The sequence below is a fragment of the Carcharodon carcharias genome, chromosome 13 (genome assembly GCF_017639515.1).
Source record: "Carcharodon carcharias isolate sCarCar2 chromosome 13, sCarCar2.pri, whole genome shotgun sequence".
Lineage (NCBI taxonomy): Eukaryota > Metazoa > Chordata > Chondrichthyes > Lamniformes > Lamnidae > Carcharodon > Carcharodon carcharias.
The window spans coordinates 103,050,932-103,071,392 of NC_054479.1; the positions used below are offsets into that span (position 1 = coordinate 103,050,932).

The 20,461-nt window shown below is 38.1% G+C and overlaps 1 protein-coding gene across 2 annotated transcripts in view; it reads left to right on the top strand.

Annotated features, from left to right (window-relative positions):
* lamb1a (laminin, beta 1a) overlaps positions 1 to 20,461 on the top strand; it is a 91,349-nt gene that overhangs the window by 26,458 nt on the left and 44,430 nt on the right. For both annotated transcript variants that reach the window (XM_041203628.1, XM_041203629.1), the window contains 14 exons: positions 724 to 844; positions 2,999 to 3,187; positions 4,074 to 4,253; positions 6,937 to 7,049; positions 9,158 to 9,237; positions 10,085 to 10,220; positions 10,307 to 10,465; positions 10,578 to 10,705; positions 10,922 to 11,042; positions 11,453 to 11,654; positions 14,397 to 14,540; positions 17,600 to 17,831; positions 17,932 to 18,095; positions 18,790 to 19,014. In XM_041203628.1, coding sequence (XP_041059562.1) covers positions 724 to 844; positions 2,999 to 3,187; positions 4,074 to 4,253; positions 6,937 to 7,049; positions 9,158 to 9,237; positions 10,085 to 10,220; positions 10,307 to 10,465; positions 10,578 to 10,705; positions 10,922 to 11,042; positions 11,453 to 11,654; positions 14,397 to 14,540; positions 17,600 to 17,831; positions 17,932 to 18,095; positions 18,790 to 19,014 — 2,194 coding nt within the window. The remainder of the gene's footprint in view (positions 1 to 723; positions 845 to 2,998; positions 3,188 to 4,073; positions 4,254 to 6,936; positions 7,050 to 9,157; positions 9,238 to 10,084; positions 10,221 to 10,306; positions 10,466 to 10,577; positions 10,706 to 10,921; positions 11,043 to 11,452; positions 11,655 to 14,396; positions 14,541 to 17,599; positions 17,832 to 17,931; positions 18,096 to 18,789; positions 19,015 to 20,461) is intronic.

A 20,461-nucleotide genomic window follows, 5' to 3' on the forward strand; every position in this document is an offset into this window, starting at 1 on the left:
TTGAATGAAATTTGATCTATGCAGACATTTGACTTGGTACTTGGCATCACTGAAATGTTTTATTAAATATGCACTGATTCAGTTTCCAGGCAAAATAATTGATGGAAGTGTAGAAATGCTTAATATTCAACTTTGATCAACCTAAGGCACTGCATTTCTTCTCCAATGTTTCATTACAGATGAAGAAGAAAAGTAACTTGCTGTACATTTTAGAAATTGATATGGAAAAATAGTGATGAAATTGCCCCTTTCCTGCCAAATATGCCTCTAGTGTATAGTTGATTAATGGCATCCCAGATCATACAAGTACATACTGTTTCTAATACATTAAAATTTGCTTTTGAATCCTTGGGGAATAATTTTGTTTCAAAGTACTGGCACTAAGTTTGTGGAGAGTGTTTATAGGTACAAATGTATGAATGTGTACAGGAATTGGGCGTCTGATTTTGAGTTAAATGGAGAATAAGTAGTTCAGTACTTGTGCCTCTTTTAACTGGGAGAGCTGCAAAAGTTTTGAAGTGTTTGTCACTCAAACTGTTTCTGTGCCTTTAAAAACATTAGTTTAGAACATTAAATGATTCTAATAAATTATCAGGTTTGTGGTGAACTTGTGTTAAAAGCAAACTGAAGTAAATGTGGCAGCAATGTTGACAACTTTTCTGTGGTACAAAATATTATAAAAATAACAGGAAATCAAATAAATTTTTGACATTTGTTTTTCAGGTACATGGTCGGTGTGTATGTCGACACAACACTAAAGGTTTAAACTGTGAGCTATGTCAGGATTTCCACCACAATGCGCCTTGGAAACCTGCTGAAGGACGCAACAGCAATGCATGCCAAAGTGAGTTTTAAGTCAAAATATTTAAAACTTGATGAATGCCTTCATTTTTGGACCTGCTTTCTGTGTGCAGCATATATTTGTAGCTTTCTTTATCTTTAAAATACAAAATATCAGCATTTCCCAATAGCTCAATTTTGCCTTGAATACGTACCAAAAAGGTCTTGGTTCAATCGGTACCAACCTCAGTTCACCAACCGCAGCTAAAGTAACTGTAGAGTTGGTTATAATCAACTGCCAAGCCCATAGATTACTGAGAGAAGAAGCAAACATGCTTCCTATTGTGGTTCAGACTTTCTGCTGTTAATGTTCACAGGAAATGCAGGTTCCACTGGCAGGCACTCTCATTTCTTGTGATCCAAACCATGAACCTATATGTATGCCACAAATGAGTGCAATATGCCATGCAGTTGACCTTTTTATCATGGTATTTAACACTGGTGATTGTATGGCTTGCCATCCTTTATGTCTGTGCACTCTGATCGAAAATATCACATTTTGGCACCATTTTTATGGGTTTCTTTATGATCAAACAAGTTGTCAAATTTTGGTTACAAGGTTGATAATTACAGAGAAGAAAAATCAATACAGCAAATATTGTTTGACTTATGCAATGCTTGCAACTGTCTTGAATATAGTAGTGTTCAAACTTGAGTCCTTTCAGTATGTTTTAACTGAGATTTTAATGAATGTAGCGTGAATGCTCGCTCCTCCACTATTCTATTGAAACTAGGTGACTGCTGAATAGGAAAATCTTAGCATTTGTGCCATTCTCAAGTAGGTATGTGTTGATAGCCAAATCAATGAAATTATCTCAGAAAAGCATCTGACACATTCAGTTTTACCTTTTAGGTGGGTACTACATGATTTAATTGATGGGATTCGGTTGCTTTGGACACCTAACTTGAAGTCAGATACATTGTCCAAAAGTATAGCTATAATGCAAGCTCACAAGCCATTCCTCTTTATAACAACATGCAGTATCCTGAAGAAGGGTCATATCAGACTCGAAATATTAACTCTGTTTCTCTTTCCACAGATGTTGCCAGACCTGCTGAATTTTTCCAGCACTTTCTGGTTTTTTTTTCAGATCTCCAACATCCATAGTATTTTGCTTTTATTCAATATTATTGAATGTGAGAAATTGCTTATTGTTGGCAATTAACCAGCCATCTAATTCACCCAAAACAACCCCTTTGAAACAAAGCTATCTCCCAAATAGATTTGTGTATTATTTCATTTCTCAGATGATTAAAAAAAAATTTCAGAAGACAGTTAACAAGGGTTCTCTAAATTTCTAATGTAATTGTCCCTTTGAAATTTCCTGTGAATAAGATGAGATTTTGCAGTTTTGAAGCAAAATAATGCAATGCTTTGTCGCATTTAGTTCCTGCTCCCAATTACTATCCAGCAACCTCTGCTGGAAGTATGCTTATGAAGACTGCATTGGACTTGGAGGCTTTGCCGTCATATATCTTGCTAACATTTACTGTTGAGGCTTGCAAATGAATAAAGGCGACTTGGGTGACATATCAGAATGCTGCCAGTATCTCTTGTAGTCGTACCCCATCAAGGAAATGGAAAAACTAAGTACTGAATGGACAACAAAGTTATATTTTCTGGGGGCAAGAATGTTCAACTACTTTTACAGTGAGAAAGCAGGTGGATATCGAGGTTATTCAACCCTTTGATCTCATCCTCTCACATTACTGCCCCCTAAAGTGCACGAGCTACAGAATGTAAGTTCAGTGTTCTGGCTAGAGTCACCTATCCTCTGTAAAACCACTTTTACACTGATTTTACTATGAAAGAGAACTGAACCTACCAAAATCTGGTTGTCAGTCTTACCTTAAAGGCAATGTATAAATGCAATAAAATGTCCCAAGGCACTTCAAAGGAGTGTAATCAGACAAAATAAAAATGCTCTCACTTGTAAACCTGCAGGTGCTGGTAAGCTATGCATAGCTGAAATATAACATCCTCCTTCAGAATGTCTGCATGCACTAATTAGTTGCTAGAGACCAGCATTTAAATGGGTGGGACTATTTATCCTTTACATGTGCATTGAATTTTTGTGTGTTTTAATGTGTATGATTCTAATTCATACTACTAGCAATGGATATGTTAAACTTGTGTTTTATATATTTTAAATTTCAGGATGTAGCTGCAATGGACATGCTGATAAATGTCACTTTGACATGGCTGTATATAAAGCATCTGGTAATGTTAGTGGTGGTGTTTGTGATGGCTGTCGGAATAATACTATGGGACAGCACTGTGAACAATGCAAACCTTTCTACTACCAGCATCCAGAACGAAGTATTCGTGCCAGTGATATCTGTGAACGTAAGTACTGCTATTTGATACACCAAGATCTATGAAAGAAATGAATGACTCTCGTCTGTTTGCTCCTCTTTTGGGAACTTTAGGAGTTTGAAATGGAATGTGTATTTCAAGGTTTTCATTTTATTAAGGCAACATTCCTAATAAATTCACTGTTGTATTTGCACTAAAGAAATTTGAATTGTTCAGTATTTTGAATTAAATAATTCTGAATCAAGAGTACACCATGTACAAAAAGAAGCTTTCAATGTGATGTGACCAAATATATTCATTATAATTAGAACTGAGGGGAAACTGATGTAATGGTAATATCACTGGACTAGTAACCTGAGGCCCACGTTACTTCTCTGGGGAAATGGGTTCAAATCCCACCATGACAGCTGGTGGAATTTGAATTCATTTAGTAAATCTGGAATAAAGCTATTCTCAGTAATGGTGATCATGAAACTATTATCGATTGCTGCAAAAACCCATCTGGTTCAATAATGTCCTTTAGGGAAAGAAATCTGCCATCCTTATCCTGGTCTGGCCTACAACTGACTCCAGACCCACAGCAATGTGGTTGACTCTTAACTGCCTTCTGAAATGCCCTATCAAACCACTCAGTTCAAGGGCTATTAGGGATGGGCAATAAGTGCTGGCCTTATGAGCAATACCCACATCCCATGAAAGAATAAAGAAAACTACATAATTTTTCTGACAATTCATAACTGAACCAAGCAATAGTTTATATATTGTCATTAACTCAAATTCATTCTTGTGAACAATGGTCAAGGTAAAAATATACATCAAGTGGAAAATGAATGAATTGAAAGTGTTTGTTTAAATAAATGAAACTCAATTAAATATGCCTTTGAGATATAATTACTTTAATCTCCTGCTAATGCAGCTTGTAACTGTGACCCTGCTGGATCATTAAATGGTGGAATCTGTGACAGCCACACTGATTTAACAGCTAATCTCATTGCGGGACAGTGTCGTTGCAAGCTAAACATTGAGGGTGAGCGCTGTGATCTCTGCAAAGAGGGTTTCTTTGGACTAAGTGCAGATGACCCATTGGGATGTCAACGTAAGTAGATGACTATTTTTGAAATTGATCTTTCTTTGTGTACTTAAGTTAAATAACTTGTGTACTTAATTAAGTTGTGTACTTAATTAAGTTTTGATCTTTCTACTCCCCTGCTCTGAATTCTACTTTGCAGAAATTTGCTTACAAGGGCTGTAGTTTCACCTCAGTAATATTTCATTGTGTGAAGATGGATCTGTGTAGAATTATCTGTTCATCAGTTTAAAAAAAATAAAAATTACGTGTTTAATTTTATTTTCAACCAGCTTAGTCAAATGTTGCTGGCAGATTTCTAAATGTTATAATCCCTTCAGATAAACTGGACAAGTCAAATTCCAGAGTGAAACCTGGCTTGATAGTCCTAACTTTTCTTTTGAAACCATGGAGGAAAGTTACTGAACAAATTCACAGGAGTCTGCTGATGAATTTTAAACACACAGAATAAAACATTTATTGAACAAGAAAAATGAGCAATATTGCACCAGACATAAAGGTTGGAATGATCTCAATACAAACAAAAACACAGTTTCAAATATTCACTATTCCCTCGCTGCTATATCTTTACAGACACATACACATTCAGAAAGATAAAACAATTTACCGTATCTATCTATATCACATAGAATAAGTATATTTAGGGGAAGTATGTGGTATATGTGAATCAACTGGCAATCTGTGGTCTCACACACCACACTCCAAAGGACATGACAAATGCGACCAAAGCAGATTCTATGGATTTCTCAACAACCCACACAGATCTTGTCACACCGTGAGCAAGCTGGTCTCCCTGAAAGTTTGTCTTTCTCACAAGAGTTTCCAAACTCCATGCTTGAAGGACCTGCCTTGGAATTTTCCAAAAGTCTCTCCCAATTGTATGGCTCCAGGAATCCACCTGCAGACTTTCAATCTCACCTTCTGAGATTCCTTTCCCATGGATTGCCGAGTGCAAGCACACTTCACCTTCCAATCACACTTTCAGATCTTCAGCTGTGCCAAGCAGGTCACCACAGCTCCAGAAGGCTACCTTTGCCCTTGCCACCTGCAGCACAGAGTCACCAATCTTTGGTTGCCCCCTCTAGTCTTCTGGGTTTCTCCTACAAGTCTGCTCCTCACAGCTCTTTCTTTAACTTGGAGCCTTTTTCTCTGTCCCTGTCATTTATCTTTACTCAGTGTGATCTATCGCTGATCCCTATCTTTGTCCCTGCCTGGGACTATCTTCTAGGACCTCTTTCTGCCCCACTTCTTGGTTTGGGACCTTCTCCCTGTGCCCCTGCTTCCTAAGGCATCTTCTCTCAAATGGTGCTCCAGTTCAGGTCTCTGATTATAATTTTACTGTACAGACGAGCAGAGGACATGCAATAAATTCTTGTCCCAGTTATACTGGGTGTTAGACTGCCTAAGCCTAAGAGGGGCTACTGGAGGCTTCCCAAGCAAAGGCAAGCCATTTATTTGTCTTGTTTAAGATTTTTTTTTGTGGGGCCAGAGGCAGCATTGCCACTTTAGCACAATCAATGCAACCATCTCAAAAATAAATATTTTAAAAGCAAAACTGTGCCGATGCTGGAAATCTGGGAAAAGAACTGGAAGCATTCAGGTCAGTCAACATGCATGGATAGGACAGAGCAATTTAATGTTTCAAGAGCAGACCCTTTCATTAAAAAATTGAATATCTTAAAGTTAGCTTGCCAGCAGAGAAAGAGCCCAAACATTTCTTGCCCAAAAAACTCATTTGTGTTCTAATCAAGTAATAGCTGAAAATCATCCTTTTTGCGTACTTTGAATTTATACAGACATCCTTCTCATGCTCTGTTAACGACTTCCAGATCCACTTATCAGGATTTTTCTCAGCATTTTCCAGATGTCGTGTTTACTTCCCCTGTGCTGGCATTTTGTCTTCTATATTCCCTTGTGAAAGTTAGTACAGGAAAACGAGGGGATCAGGGTTATAGAAAGAAATGGATAGAGCAGTAAATATCGAAGTAAAAAGCTTTAAAGAAACAAAATTAGCTTTCTGACCTAGGCAACACTTTTTTGCAGGTTGTTGTGGGGCCGGAGGGGGTTGGTGGTGGCCTGGTGATCATTATCTGTTCAAGGTCATGGTCAGGAAACCTGAACCATCTTAAGGTTCAGGTTTGATTTGAATATTACTAGCAATCTATGGGCACCATGCAGGTTTCATTCATTTATTTGGCTTCTGCACAGACTGGGCTGTCAGGTACAGGTGAGAATGGAGGAGGGGCGGAGACCAAAAAGAAGTGGCAATGTTGCCCCTGGCCTCTCAAAAATCTTAAACATAAACAAAAGAAAGCTCGCCTTTACTTGAGAAGCCTCCAGCAACTCCTTTTAGGAATAGGCTGCCCAACACCTAGTATAAATGGGGCAATGTCCTCTGCTCATCTGAACATTTAAATTATAATCAGTCCTACAAACAGTATACTGATTTGCATATTTAAACAGCCTTCTACCTACTGTGGGCTGTATTGGTAAGAACCCATTTAAAGACTTGCCTTATTCCGATATCTACCAGATTTTTCCTCTGGACGTTCATTCTTCTTGTGAGACGCAGGCAGGTAACAGTTGAAACCCTAATAACCAATTATTTTGAATATTTCTAGATCACTGATTTTTGTTGTAAAATGGAGAATATTGTTGAGGCATGTTTTTTTTTTCCCCTTTGGTCACGTAGCATGTATCTGTAACCATCTGGGAACACATCCAGGAGGAACGCCATGTAATGATGTAACAGGGAATTGCTTCTGTAAACGTCTGGTGATGGGAAAGAACTGTGATCAGTGTCTGGTAAGAAAATGGTAGAAATGGAGAACGCAGCCAAAAAAAGGTTCATAGTTTGAGTTGAAGATAACAAAAATATTTTGAAGAGTACTTGAATAGCTTTAAACATCCCAGAGAAGCATTACCTGTTTTAAATATCATCATAATTGTGGAACAAGATTTGTAAGATGGACTCGGTTGTGTTTGAGCTGAAATGATTGGTAGCTGTTACAATTTTTGTTCTCTTTTTCACTTTGTATATTCTCAGACCATATGCTATCCTGGATGAGAAGATGGGCATGAGCTGAATTCTCAGACCACTGAATCAATTCACACCTATTGACATATTAAAAATTTAGTGTGTAGAAATTTTTCTCTGAATGTTATCTTTTACTTTTCTTGCTTGGCTATGTCAAGGGAAAAATGGTGTAACAGGTTGTGAAGGGTTATGGCATCAAGTAGTTTGTATTGGGCTTTTTTTTAAAAAAAAAAACTGATACTGAAACTGTTGAGGAATACAAAAAATGATTTTTTTATTGATTATTCATTGTATGCATAGTAGTAAAGCCCAACAAATGCTGCCACCGCTTAACATAGTCTTGTCTCCTGACAATTGAGCTCATGCTTGTACCTAAACTTGAAGAATCCACTCCTCCCCTCTAACCACCGCGCATCTAACTCCTTCAAAGAACCCTAATAAATTAGTTAAACGTGATTTCCCTTTCACAAAACCATGTTGAGTCTTCCTGATTACCTTGAGTTTTTCTAAGTGCAGCTATAACCTCTTCAATGATCATCTCTAACACCTTCCCCATGACAGATGTTAAGCTAACTGACCTATAGTTTCCTGTTTTCTGCTTCCCTCCCTCCTTGAAGAGCGGGGTTATATTTGCTACTTTCCAATCTGATGGAACTTTTCCCTTTGCTGTTTAAATACCTGTAGAAACTCGTGCTATCCGTTTTTACATTTCCAGCTAGCTTCCTCACATTTTCTAATTTCTTTCCCCAGATTAACCTTTTGCTCATCCTCTGCTGTTCTTTATATTCTGACCAATTATCTAACCTGCCACTCATCTTTGTAGTTTTGTGCCTTTTCCTTAAGTTTTATGCTTTCCCTAAATTTTTTTATTTAACCATGGATGGCAGGTCCTCCCTTTTAGAAGAAATGCAACTCAATATTCTGACTTCACGAGATTATGCCTTCTATTTAATAACAAATGTAATTGCTCTTGATGCACGTTAATCCTGGTAGGAATTGGTTGCCTTCGGTTATCCACATTGAGCAGAGCACTAATCTTGATGAGGTGCATGCTAAGTATCCATACGCCATTATGTTTTTGCTCTCTTTTACTCTATAGACATTCTTTTTCTACTGGTGTCATTGACTTCTGTAGGTGAGCCCTTGCTCCCTGTGTGTGAGAGAACTTCCACTTGCCAAAGTAACTGGGTAGAAGAACCAGAGAATTCTCTTTAAAGAGAACATTGGAGGCCTCAACCTGGCCAATCAGGTTGAGAACTTCTTTCCAGGAATTGGCAGAGACAACCAAATTTAATTTTAAAGTAAACGTTGAAAACTTGCTCAAAAAATCAAATAGGAGCTTGGTATATGAGTGAATAAAACTGATTTATTAACTCTAACATTTGCATCAAAGCAAAATGAGACATGTTTTTCTGCGGGTGAATACATCATCTCCCAGCCCTGTGTATATACTGCAGAACATGAAGTAGTAAAACAGTGGTCCAGTGACTCTGTTTTAATCACTCTTCATTTCTCTATGAAGCTTAAACTGTATTGATAGAATATGAAAGAATTTACTAAAGTTTGATATTCAACAATGCTGATTAAGTCATTAAGAAAAATTGAAATACTACTCTAGGAATAACAAACATGGTATTGGGATTATGCATCACTGAAAACAGCTTTTCCAGCTTGTTTCTGATCCTGTTTTGAATTCAAAGAAGTGATTTTTTTATGCAGCAGTGTGATTTATAAAGAACGTTTCGAATTCTTTAACTTCAGTGAATTGATTTGAGTTCTATCACATGATGCTGGAGCATGCATAATTAATTTCTCTTCGTAATGGCTTGAATGTGGTCATGCGATATTGAAACTATAATGGTTTACTGTTTTACAGCCTCAACACTGGGGACTAAGCAATGATCTAGATGGGTGTCGCCCTTGTGACTGTGACCTGGGGGGGTCGTACAACAATGAGTAAGGTTAACTTCTTAATCATTTACTGTGCTGAAACATAGTTCACAGTTAATTAGTAATCATTTGAATATTTTGAACAAAAGGTGGCAACGATCAATCCAACAGTGAGTTGCTTCTAAAAGTAGCTTATTTGCCTCTCCTTGACTCCTTATTCTGGTTGAACAGGAGCTGAAAGAATGCTTCCAAATGTTGTTCTTACTCCAATAATTGAATAAGTACTTGTGACAAATGCCAGTCAGTTATAAGCTTCAGTTTACTTTCACAATAAATATAATTTTTTCTTTGCTTTTTCGGTGGTCCTCCCAATTTTCACCTCATTTGTCTGATTCTGGAGGTGATAACTCCTGGGATTGTAGTTTTTTTCTCTATCATCAGCTCCTAGTACTTTGTTCAAATGATGATTTTTGTGGATGAGCCCTAAAGTCAGGCAATTTGTCAGCGTGTGCACATATATTTTGCGTTTAATAGTAGCATAAGTGTTAGCCTTTTAAGAAAAAAAGACTGTCTTTACGTTTTAATGTTTAATGCTGCTGTTGAAGTGTGCAGTGGAAAGACTACAGAATTTTGCATGTAAACAGACTATTACTCCCACTGAGTAATCAAACTTCTCCAGTCTGAGCAGGGAAGATCTTTCTCTCTCAGTCCCTGGAAATATAAACAGAATTTTATTGGTGAATTAACATATTTTGTTTAAATGTGTTGCATATCCCCTTTGTATAGGTATTGTGAATTGCATGCAGATATGTCTATTGGCTAGATCACCTAGTCTCTTGCATTTTTTTTACAAAGTGGATTTGGATGTTCTAGGTTGTGAAAAGTAATACAGATTTCCTTTTTCCATTTACAGTTGTTCTGCAGAGACAGGCCAATGTCCATGTAAGGAGCACATGGTTGGACGTCGCTGCAATGAGGTTGAGTCTGGGTTTTATTTTATTGCCCTGGACCACTACACATACGAGGCGGAGGAAGCTGACTTGGGTCCGGTAAGTTAGCTTTCATTGTGGACTGATCTGAAGAGGTACTTTTCTGACAAATTTTGAACATTTGTGATGGCACTCATTCTTTGCAGGAAGTGAAGATAGTACAGCGACAACATCCACAAGATCGCTCTCCAACCTGGACAGGAACTGGATTTGTAAGGATTCCTGAAGGAGCATATCTAGAATTCCACATACATGACATTCCACATTCCATGGAGTATGACATACTGATTCGCTATGAACCACAGGTTAATAATCTTCCCTCATTAAGATAGCTTCCCTCATTAAGATGGCTACCCTAATAGTTTAATAAACTGTTAGAAATTTTGGCATGAATGTAACATGGTTCTTCCTGTTCAGCTACCAAAGAATTGGGAAGAGGCAAAAATAACGGTGTACCGCCCTGGCAAAATTCATACCAACGGTCGATGTGGGAATACAACACCTGGTGATGACAACCAAGTGTTCTCTCTACCATCAGGATCAAGGTTAGAATCAAAATACTTCACTGTTTTGCTTGTTGATACATTTTTCTGTTTTAGACTTTATATATTCCTTGACAAAATTTAGATGATAAGTGAATAACAGAATTGTAACTGTCTAAAACTGACTTAAAAAGATATAGAAAATATTGTGAATCATAGATAAACCACCACTGTTAGGTATTGGGCTAACTATGAATGCTGGTTGTAATGTTTCTCTAGGTATGTGGTCCTACCTCAGCCTGTTTGCTTTGAAAAAGGACTAAATTACACAATCGGTTTAGAATTAACAAAGTACTCTTCTGATGATGAAATGGAAACTCCTTATACATTAATAGATTCGGTATGTATATCTAAAATTATGCTATAGAAACAAATATGATGGTCTAAAATTCATATGTAAATGTAGTAAATGTATTAGAAAATCAGGATGCGAATATTTCTGCTTAAGAGTATGTTGTGAATTATGATTAAAGCTATGTCATTGTGTGTGTTATTTACTGATGCATAGACGTCGTCGTGCTATTAACTGATAATCTTAAACTTGCATACCTAGATAACAGCTTTTCACTCTAGAATGTATCAGAAATTCCTTTGTCGAGATCAGCGTGATCCGTGGGATTTTCCTTTGTACTGAAAGTAGTGATGAGCAAAATTGCTCCTAAATCTTAATGTCTAACCACACACAACTTTATTTTCCTGAAAAAGGTGGATTTGATGAAAGAGCTGATTGTCGATTAAATATTTTTCCAGCTTGTACTCATGCCCCACTGCAGGTCACTGGATATATTCTCTGTAGGGGAATCAAGTGAGATTGTCACAAACAGAGCCTGGGAAACCTTCCAACGGTACCGCTGCTTGGAGAACAGTCAAAGTGTTACTAAGACTCCGATGACTGAAGTCTGCAGGGGCATCGTGTCTAGTATTTCTTCCATAATTCATGAAGGAGCTTTACGTAAGTTTATCTTAATTTTTTTTCAAAAGCTTTTTCATGGGTGAAGCCGTGGACTCGTGGTTAAGAAATGTAGGGTAATCAGAATAGTGATTGAATATTACTTGCATTTGACAATATGGGAGATTTCTAATTAACATGATATAAATATTCAATCACAGTTGGAGTATGCTTGCAGTTTAGGTTGCACTATTATAGAAAAGGTGGATAAACGTATAAAAGCTGTGATATTAGTTTGCTACTAGACATGATAAGGTAGAGTTATGGTGCAAAATTGGGAAAACTAGGACAGTATTAATTAAGGTGCGGAAGGTTAAGAGGGATGATGTAATTAAGTTTAAGTCTTGAAAGGATTTGAGAGAGGAGTAGTGAGATTTATTTCCACTGGTCAGTGAATGGGTAACAAGAAGGCATAAACTTACGATTGGTTTGAAACCATAAAGGGAGATCATGAGCTTCAAAAAATTTTTTGAAGTGCCATAATTACACCCGTGTTAAAAATTAGCGATTTTGTAAAAGTAGTAGCACATCCTCCTTAGTATGCTAACTGCATATGACGGTTTGCTGAAGAATTTAATTCTGTACTGGTACACAGATCAGTGCAGTAAGGGGTCATTGCTTAATTGGAAAGTGAAGTGGTCAGCATGGCCATAAAGTTTTAGTTGCTTTGGTTTGTTTTGTGAAATGAAAATTGGCAATAGTTTGTATACTTAAAAATTAAATATGAATTGTTGACTTAGACCACTTGGTCTGACATTATTAGCGAAGACGTATTCAAATATTTTTAACAAGGTGCTATAAATGCTCATCTAAAGAACATAGTTTAAAAGCTATAGATCATGACTCTTGTGGAATGCTTTGACGAGGCATGTAGATTAGTGAATAAGAGATTTTGCTCATATAGAGTAGACTTAGATTTTCAAGTTCTCTGCCTGAGGCTACATAAGATTGAATTAAAATAACGGGAAGGGAAACAGTGACTAATAGTTATTCAGAAGCCCATAATAGTTCTACTGTTCACAAAGCTCTTAAAACTTGGAAGAAAGAGGGAATGAAATCTTTTGGTGGCCATGGGATAGATTTCAGAATCCTTTGCTGTCTCCTGGAGCCTTGGTTATTTTTGAATTTCCCCCAAGATTGGTTCATTTAGGAAGATTCCATAGTACTGCTGATTGAAGCTGGTCCATTTCAAAGTGTAGCTATGACACAGCATTCTGATTAGAATATCATAGAATGTTTACAGCAAAGAAGGAAACTAGCCATGCCTGTGCCAGATAACTTGATTTTGTGCTGTATGCCCCCATTTGTGAAGCTCAGGATCCTGGTCCCCAGGTCCCTCTCTTCCTGAACTTTAGAATGGTAACTTTTGATTTATAATGCCTCTTCCCCATTTTTGCTATATGGATATTTCAGTGGAACACACTGTCGTTCATCACTTCCAGGGCTTTTTGCAGTTACTGAATGAGGTGCAAGACATTTCAAAAGGAGTTAATTGAGATCAAATTTTCCGACTCACTTAAAGCAGGCTGAAGAAATTGCGGGCGTTTCATTACCCTTAAAACTCACCCAAGACGGGTTTACAGAGATGAGTTACAAAAGTAATTTACTCATTGGCGGTGCTATTGATGGAAATTGTTGTGCAAAATCATTTAAAAGGATGGTTATCTACAAGTCAATAGCCATAAACTTAAACAATTTCGGGAATCGTTAACCACATTATTCACACTTCACACTTCTCTGCATTAAGCTTCATTTGTTAATTGTCCACCCATTCTACCTGCATGTGTATGCCCTCTTGAAGTTTCACGATCCTCCTCACAGTTCACAATACTTCCTGTTTCATGTTATCTGCAAATGTCGAAATTGTGCTCTATACACCCAAGTCTAGGTCATTTATATTAAGAAAAGTAGGGTTCCTAACACCAATCCCTGGGGAACCACACTATATATCTTCCTCCAGTTTGAAAAACAGTTCACAACTGTTTCCTGGCACTGGGACATTTCCGCAGCTACTGCCCCATTTATTCCATGGGCACTGCTGACATTTTTTGGAAGTCCATGTACATCATCATCACCCTCATCAACCCTCTGTTACCATCACAAACTCAATTATGTTAAATAAATACAATTTTTCCTTAACAAATCCATGCTGGCTTTCCTTAATTAATCCATGTTTATTCAAAGGAGCGAATTTTGCCCTGAATTATCATTTCTGAAAACATCCCTATGACCGAGATAAACTGACTGGCCTGTAGTTGCTGGGCTTTAACCTTCACCCTTTTTTTGAACAATGGTGTAAAGTTTGCATTTCTGCAGTCCTATGTCACCGCTCCAAAGAGGATTGGAAGATTATGGCCAGTGTCTCTGCCGTTTCCTCCCTTCCTTTCCTTGGCATTCTTGGGTGCATCTCATTTGATCCTGGTGACTTATTAGCTTTAAAGTTCTGCCAGCCTGTCTAATAGCTCTATCAATTTTTGCCCTGTTCAGTGCTTCAACCATCTCCCCTTTTACTAGATTTGGGCTGCAGCATCTTCCTTGGTAAAGACATGCAAAGTACTCATTTAGTGCCTCAGCCATGCCCCCTGCCTTTGTGTAAATCCCCCTTTAAGGCCCTAATCAGCCCCAGTTCTCCTCCTCATCACCGTTTTACTATTTATGTACGTATGGAAGACTTTATAAAATTTTAGTTTTTCATAAAGCTTTCTTTCACCTGAATACTCTAAGCGTACTTATTTTCTATTCTAGCTTGCAGGTGTGACCCTCAGGGATCTCTCAGCTCTGTTTGTAATCCCAGTGGTGGGCAATGCCAATGCCGCTCCAGTGTGGTTGGCCGAAACTGTGACCGATGTGCTCCTGCAACTTACGGTTTTGGTCCTAGTGGCTGCAGGCGTAAGTAACTTTCTAAAATGTTGTGATTAGAACTTAGTCCTTACATATTTGAAGTGTTCTAGAGATCTTTGAAAAGAAATGGTTATTTTATTTTCAGGCCTTTGTACTCTTATTAAACTTTCACGATTGTGGTAGTGCATTGAAAAGGGAGGTAATTTCCAATATCTTTGAAATCAGGCCTTTTTAGACTTTTAGGCATAATATGTTGCTGTGAAAGCATCGATTTTTTTTTTTTATTCGTCTATACGGACAAGTTGGAAGCAGGGCAGGACTAATCAGGGTTTGCAGCAGGCTATCTGTTTTACAGCAAAGCAAACCAAAGTCTATTTACAGAGTCTATTTAAAGAGTTTCGATGAATAAGGCAGGCAAAACTCATGAACAAAACAACAGCAATTTCTCCCAATAAAAGCAGGATGATTGCTGCAGCAGGATGCAGTGAGCGGAGGATCGTTACAAACGCTATGCACAAAATCAGTCCCAGTCACTTGCAGCCATACGGCTTCCAGGTGTGATTGACGAGGGAATTACCCAATCGAATCTATCCTGACCAGGAATGGTGAAGTCATTATCGACCCATTTATTGTGTGGGGAAGAGGAGAGCATTCCTAGTGCAGTAAACCAAGTTTGCCGTTTACTCAATTCCTGCATAGAGCGCACAAGTGCTTCTGAAAATGGGAAAAAAGATTAGAAAAATATTGGACTCTTAGTTTGCACTGCATTTGGTTGAATGCAGGTGAAAGTTGTTAATTTGCTCTGTTAATTTTCTAGAATAGACAAACAGCATATTATTTAAATTAGAGATTGCAGAACTCTGAGGTACAAAGGGATTTGGGTGCCCTAGTACTTGAATAACAAAACGTTAGTATGCTGGTGCAGCAAGTGATTAGGAAGGTAAATAGAATGTTGTAATTTATTGCAAGGGAAATGGAATATAAAAGTGGGGTGTTTTTGCTGCAGTTGTACTGGGTGCTGGTGAGACCACATCTAGAGTACTGTATACAGTTTTCATCTCATTTAAAAGATATAAATGCATTAGAAGCAATTCAGAGAAGGTTCACTCGACTGATACTTGGGATGGGGGGGCGGGTGGAGTTATGAGGAAAGGTTGGATGGGCTGGGCCTGTATGTATTGGAGTTTAGAAGAAAAATGAGGGGTTTTATTGAAGCATAAGATCCTGAGGGCACTTGACAGGGTGGATGCTGAAAAGATATTTCCACTTGTGAAAGAGACTAGAACAAAGGGACATAATTTAAGGAGGAAGAGTTTCCCATTTAAGACAGATGAGAAGAATTTTTTTTTGCTCTCAAGAGGGCAATGGATCTTTGGAACTATCTTCAGGAGAGTAGTGGAGACAGGGTCATTTAATATTGTTAAGGTAGAGGTAGATGGATCCTTGACTAACAAGAGAGTTAAAGGATATCAGGGGTAGGCAGAATGTGAAATTGAGGCCACAGTCAGATTGGGCATGATCTAATTGAATGGTGGAGCAGGCTTGAGGGGCTGAATGGGCCTATTCCTGCTCCTAATTCATATGTTGAAGTAACTTCTATAAACAGAACTGTATGAGAAAGCTGGTGATATGATTTCATTTTGAGGCGGTGACACTAATAAGTGGGAAAATAGTCCATTTTTATTTGTTGAGTGGGAATGAGCTGTTCCTTCACTGTCACGGAGTCAGAATCCTGGAACTCCCTAGCAGCACTGTGGGTGTACCTAAACCAGATGGACTGCACCAGTTCAAGAAGGCAGCTCAGCACCACTTTCCTATGGGCAATAAATACTGGTTTTGCCAGTGACACTCATGTCCCAAGGCCAAATTAAAAAGTGTGAAAGCTCATTGCCTAGTCATTTTCTTGAAACCATATCTGCTTTAAATCATTTCATTTTGTGCTTATAGGAACCATACAATTTCTGTATTTCTAGTCCCGCTGGCAGTCACTTTTTGATTCAAATAGTTCTCAGAACCTCAGATTCACAAGAATTAAAGTTAGTGAAAAATCCACGTCTTAAAAATCTGTGGTCATTACTGACAAGTTCCTCCTGTAATATCCAGTATTTCTTCATGTCATTCATGCAAGGTAGGAAGTTATGATTTTGTGGGCTCCAGCAGCCGCGCTCAGTACCTCCACAAATGAACCTAGCTGGCAAGCTATTTCAATAGTTAGGCTAGAGGGGAGCCATGGCCAAGCCTCAGCTTGTTTTCATCCATTACCTGCAAACTCACTCTTTTTCAACAAGGGTCACTAGATAGCAGTCAGAAATGGAAAGCTTGTAACTTTCCCAGCCTCCATGTACTGAAGCTGTACCAGCTGTATCATCCCGTGAACCAGGCCCCGTCTACCTATAACTCTTATGTTGGCTCCCAGTCCTGCAGTGCTTCCAATTCTTATCAATATTCTTATTGATTTTGAATCTCCTCCACTCCTCCTCCTAATCCCCCAGAACTTCCATTCTTCTGCTCTGGCCTCCGTGAATTCCTTCCTCCTACTGATCTTTGGAAACTGTACCTGGGGTGGCCTATGCTCCATGCTCTGAAATTCCTTCTCTAAATCCCTTTGACTTTCCACTTCCCTCTCCCCATTTAAACCCTCCATGAAACCTACCTTTGCAATGAACCTTTTGGTTACAACCACTATTGCCTGATTGGCTTGGCATGCATTTTTGTCACCTTGTGCCCCAAAGTACCTTGGGACATTCTATATAAATGGAAGTTGTTGTTTTTCCCTCCATCTATTATTTCCATTGTAGTGCCCCTATCCATTCAACAGATTGAACCTGGCCCATTTATCATATTCTCACATAATATATCATGATTGTATCTCATAAGATACTGGGGAAATTTAAGCACTCATTTTAACTCGAATCTTAAGTAGACTTATCAAGTATATTTCTAATACTTTGTTGTATTAAAGTATTGCTTAATTATTACATTTAATGACTTGTAAAAGTGTATTTACTGTTTAGACCAAGTTGCTGCATTCAAAGATGTCTGTACCTTCACTATCAAAGTGATTGACGGTTTTATATCATTTCTAAATATATTTTAATTTGCTGTAGCTTGCGACTGTCACAAAGAAGGTTCTGTCAGCGAATTTTGCCATCATGTCACTGGTCAGTGTCGATGTAATGAAGGAGTCTTTAGCCGGCAGTGTGACCAGTGTCAGCCTGGATATTGGGGATTTCCTAATTGTCGTCCATGCCAGTGTAATGGACACGCAGATCACTGTGACTTGGAAAGTGGTGAATGTTTGGGCTGTAGAGATCATACTGGCGGACATAATTGTAACAGGTATCATGTTTTTATTTTTAGAGGTGTTCATTATCTCAAGAGAAATATCTTTTTCTAACATAATCAGACGGCTATTGTTAAAAACTTTTTTCTCTCCCAGCTGCCTATCAGGTTATTACGGCGACCCGGTACTTGGATCAGGTGATCACTGTCGCTCATGCCCTTGCCCAGATGGTCCCCATAGTGGACGGCAGTTTTCCACTGGCTGCTACCAGGATCGTAGTTCCCGAAATATCATTTGCCACTGTCAGCATGGGTACACAGGTATGTAAAGATAATGAACTGAAGCTTGATCTTTCTTAAAATTTTAAACACAGTTATTGCCAGTGTAATGTTTAATTTGCGTTTGAAAACCAAGTGCTTGTTAGTATAAGAAATATTAGAAGGATTTTTTTTTAGCACATACCTGTGCAAAACTAAGTATTGATCTGCATTAAAATGTACACAAAACACACTGTTTCTGTAACTGATTCTGATTCTGACTGCGCTGCCTCCCAGCTGCAGCTGGCTTTAATATTGATTTTAATAACTTTTAAGACATTTAATTATAGCTCTCAATTTCGCTAGACAGGAAATGCTGCCAGTGTGGGATAAGTGCCAATGTTTCTGTTGAGGGGACATGGATATAAAACTAAATGTAAATTGTTTAAAATGGAGAGCAGGATTTTTTTCAGACAGTGCATTCCAGAGCATCACATGCTTCTATCAGAGCAATGATTAAAGCAGAAACCATTTCAACTTTTAAGTAGTAGGCAGGTACATGGGGGGGGGGGGGCGGTGGAGGAATAAAGAGATATGGGAATAGGACACATGAGAATACCACTGATGTGGAAGTTTAACATCAACACTGACCAACCTGTTTCCATGCTGTAATTTCAATATACTCCATAATTCGAATCAACTGTCATTACTCAGAAGTTTTTTGATTGAAATGGTTTTAATGTTTTATTTCTGCCAGGTGCAAGGTGTGATGAATGTGCATCTGGGTTTTACGGTAACCCTAATGAAACAAGAGGGCGCTGTCAGGAGTGCCAGTGCAGCAACAACATTGATATGACTGATGCAGAATCATGTGACAAGCAAACAGGAGAGTGTCTAAAATGTCTATATCATACTGAGGGTGAAAGCTGCAACCACTGCAAGCTTGGCTATTATGGCAATGCATTGCAACAGAATTGCAAAAGTAAGATATACTGCACAAGTTTATTAGCTACACCTGAAATTAAGAATGATGAAATGTATATTTTGAACTCTTGGCTGAATTGCACCCTTTCTAAGGATCCGAGTATATTTGATCTTTTTGTGGTATGTCCTCTCATCCATCCCAGTCCTTTTTGGCCTCTTGTGCTTCTTGCTGTTTGTTATGGACCTGTAAAATGTGCCAATCCTATTTGTTAAATTTTCCTTGTTTACATTATGGAAAAGGTTCAGCAACCACTGGAGTAGCAGTGTGTGCAAGATTTGCATATGTGCAGTTGTTAAAATGTTTGAAATTTCTACAAGATCAGGTATGCTTTTGGCAAAGATAATGGCCAAAATGATAATTTAATGACCTGTATAAAGAACAGCATCTGGAAATAACATTGCTATAATAAGAAAATAAGAGCTCTACCTACTTGCAGCCAGAACCTAAGTGCTGGACCCAACACCAAGTATTACTGGTGGTAGCAGAGTACTTTTGCCATTCATGATTCATCTAGAATGCAGAGCAACACTTACACTCAGTTTTGGCATTTGATATCATGGCCTTAGTACACAGGGTTATCTGCGACATTGCGTTGGTCGTTGGAGACAACCGTATCAAGTAAACAGTTAATCCCTTGCTGATGAAAGCAAAATACTGCAGATGTTGGAGCTGAAGAAGGGTCAAAAGGATTCGACACGTTAACTTTGTTTTTTCTCTCTCCACAGATGCTGTCAGACTTGCTGAGTTTTTCCAGCATTTTGTTTTTGTTTCAGATCTCCCTTGCTGTCTTGATCAACAACAATTGGGACAAATTAGCAGGCATTTTAATAACATAATTGAACAAGAATGAAACCATTCCTTTTCCAATTAAACTGTATGATCTGAAAATCTTCTGAAGAGAGACAGGACCAAGTATTGGTATCTAAATTCCAGTGACCTTATGTTTTTTTGCTGTTGCTGTTTTTCTTTGGCTTTAGTGCTATTTTAATTATCTTAGACAAATTCAGTTGGGCTCCCAAATGGAATGAAGACAATAGATAACTTCCATATTCTTGTCTTTTTCTGCCTGAGGTCAAATTTGCAAACACTTATGCACTTTATCACCAGATCAACATGTTCATTCCCCATGGTTTCACAAGCCTGAGGGAAATAAAAGTTTTGTTTACATAAATACTCTTGATGATTTTAACATAAAATCAGAATGGCAAAGAAATTAACAAAGGATTTTTGGCCACTTCAGTTTTGCTTCAGCAGCTTTCTTGTTAACACTTATGCAGCACATAACACCAATTCATTTGTTCTTGTCTGCAGTGATTTAACTAGTCAAATGCAGGTCAGAGGCATATTCATGGTCATTTTCTTGCTGCAAGGAAAATGCAGTTGAAGATCTGCTAAAGTTGTAATTCTCCAACAGAAACTGACCTTTAAATTTTCCCAAATGCCA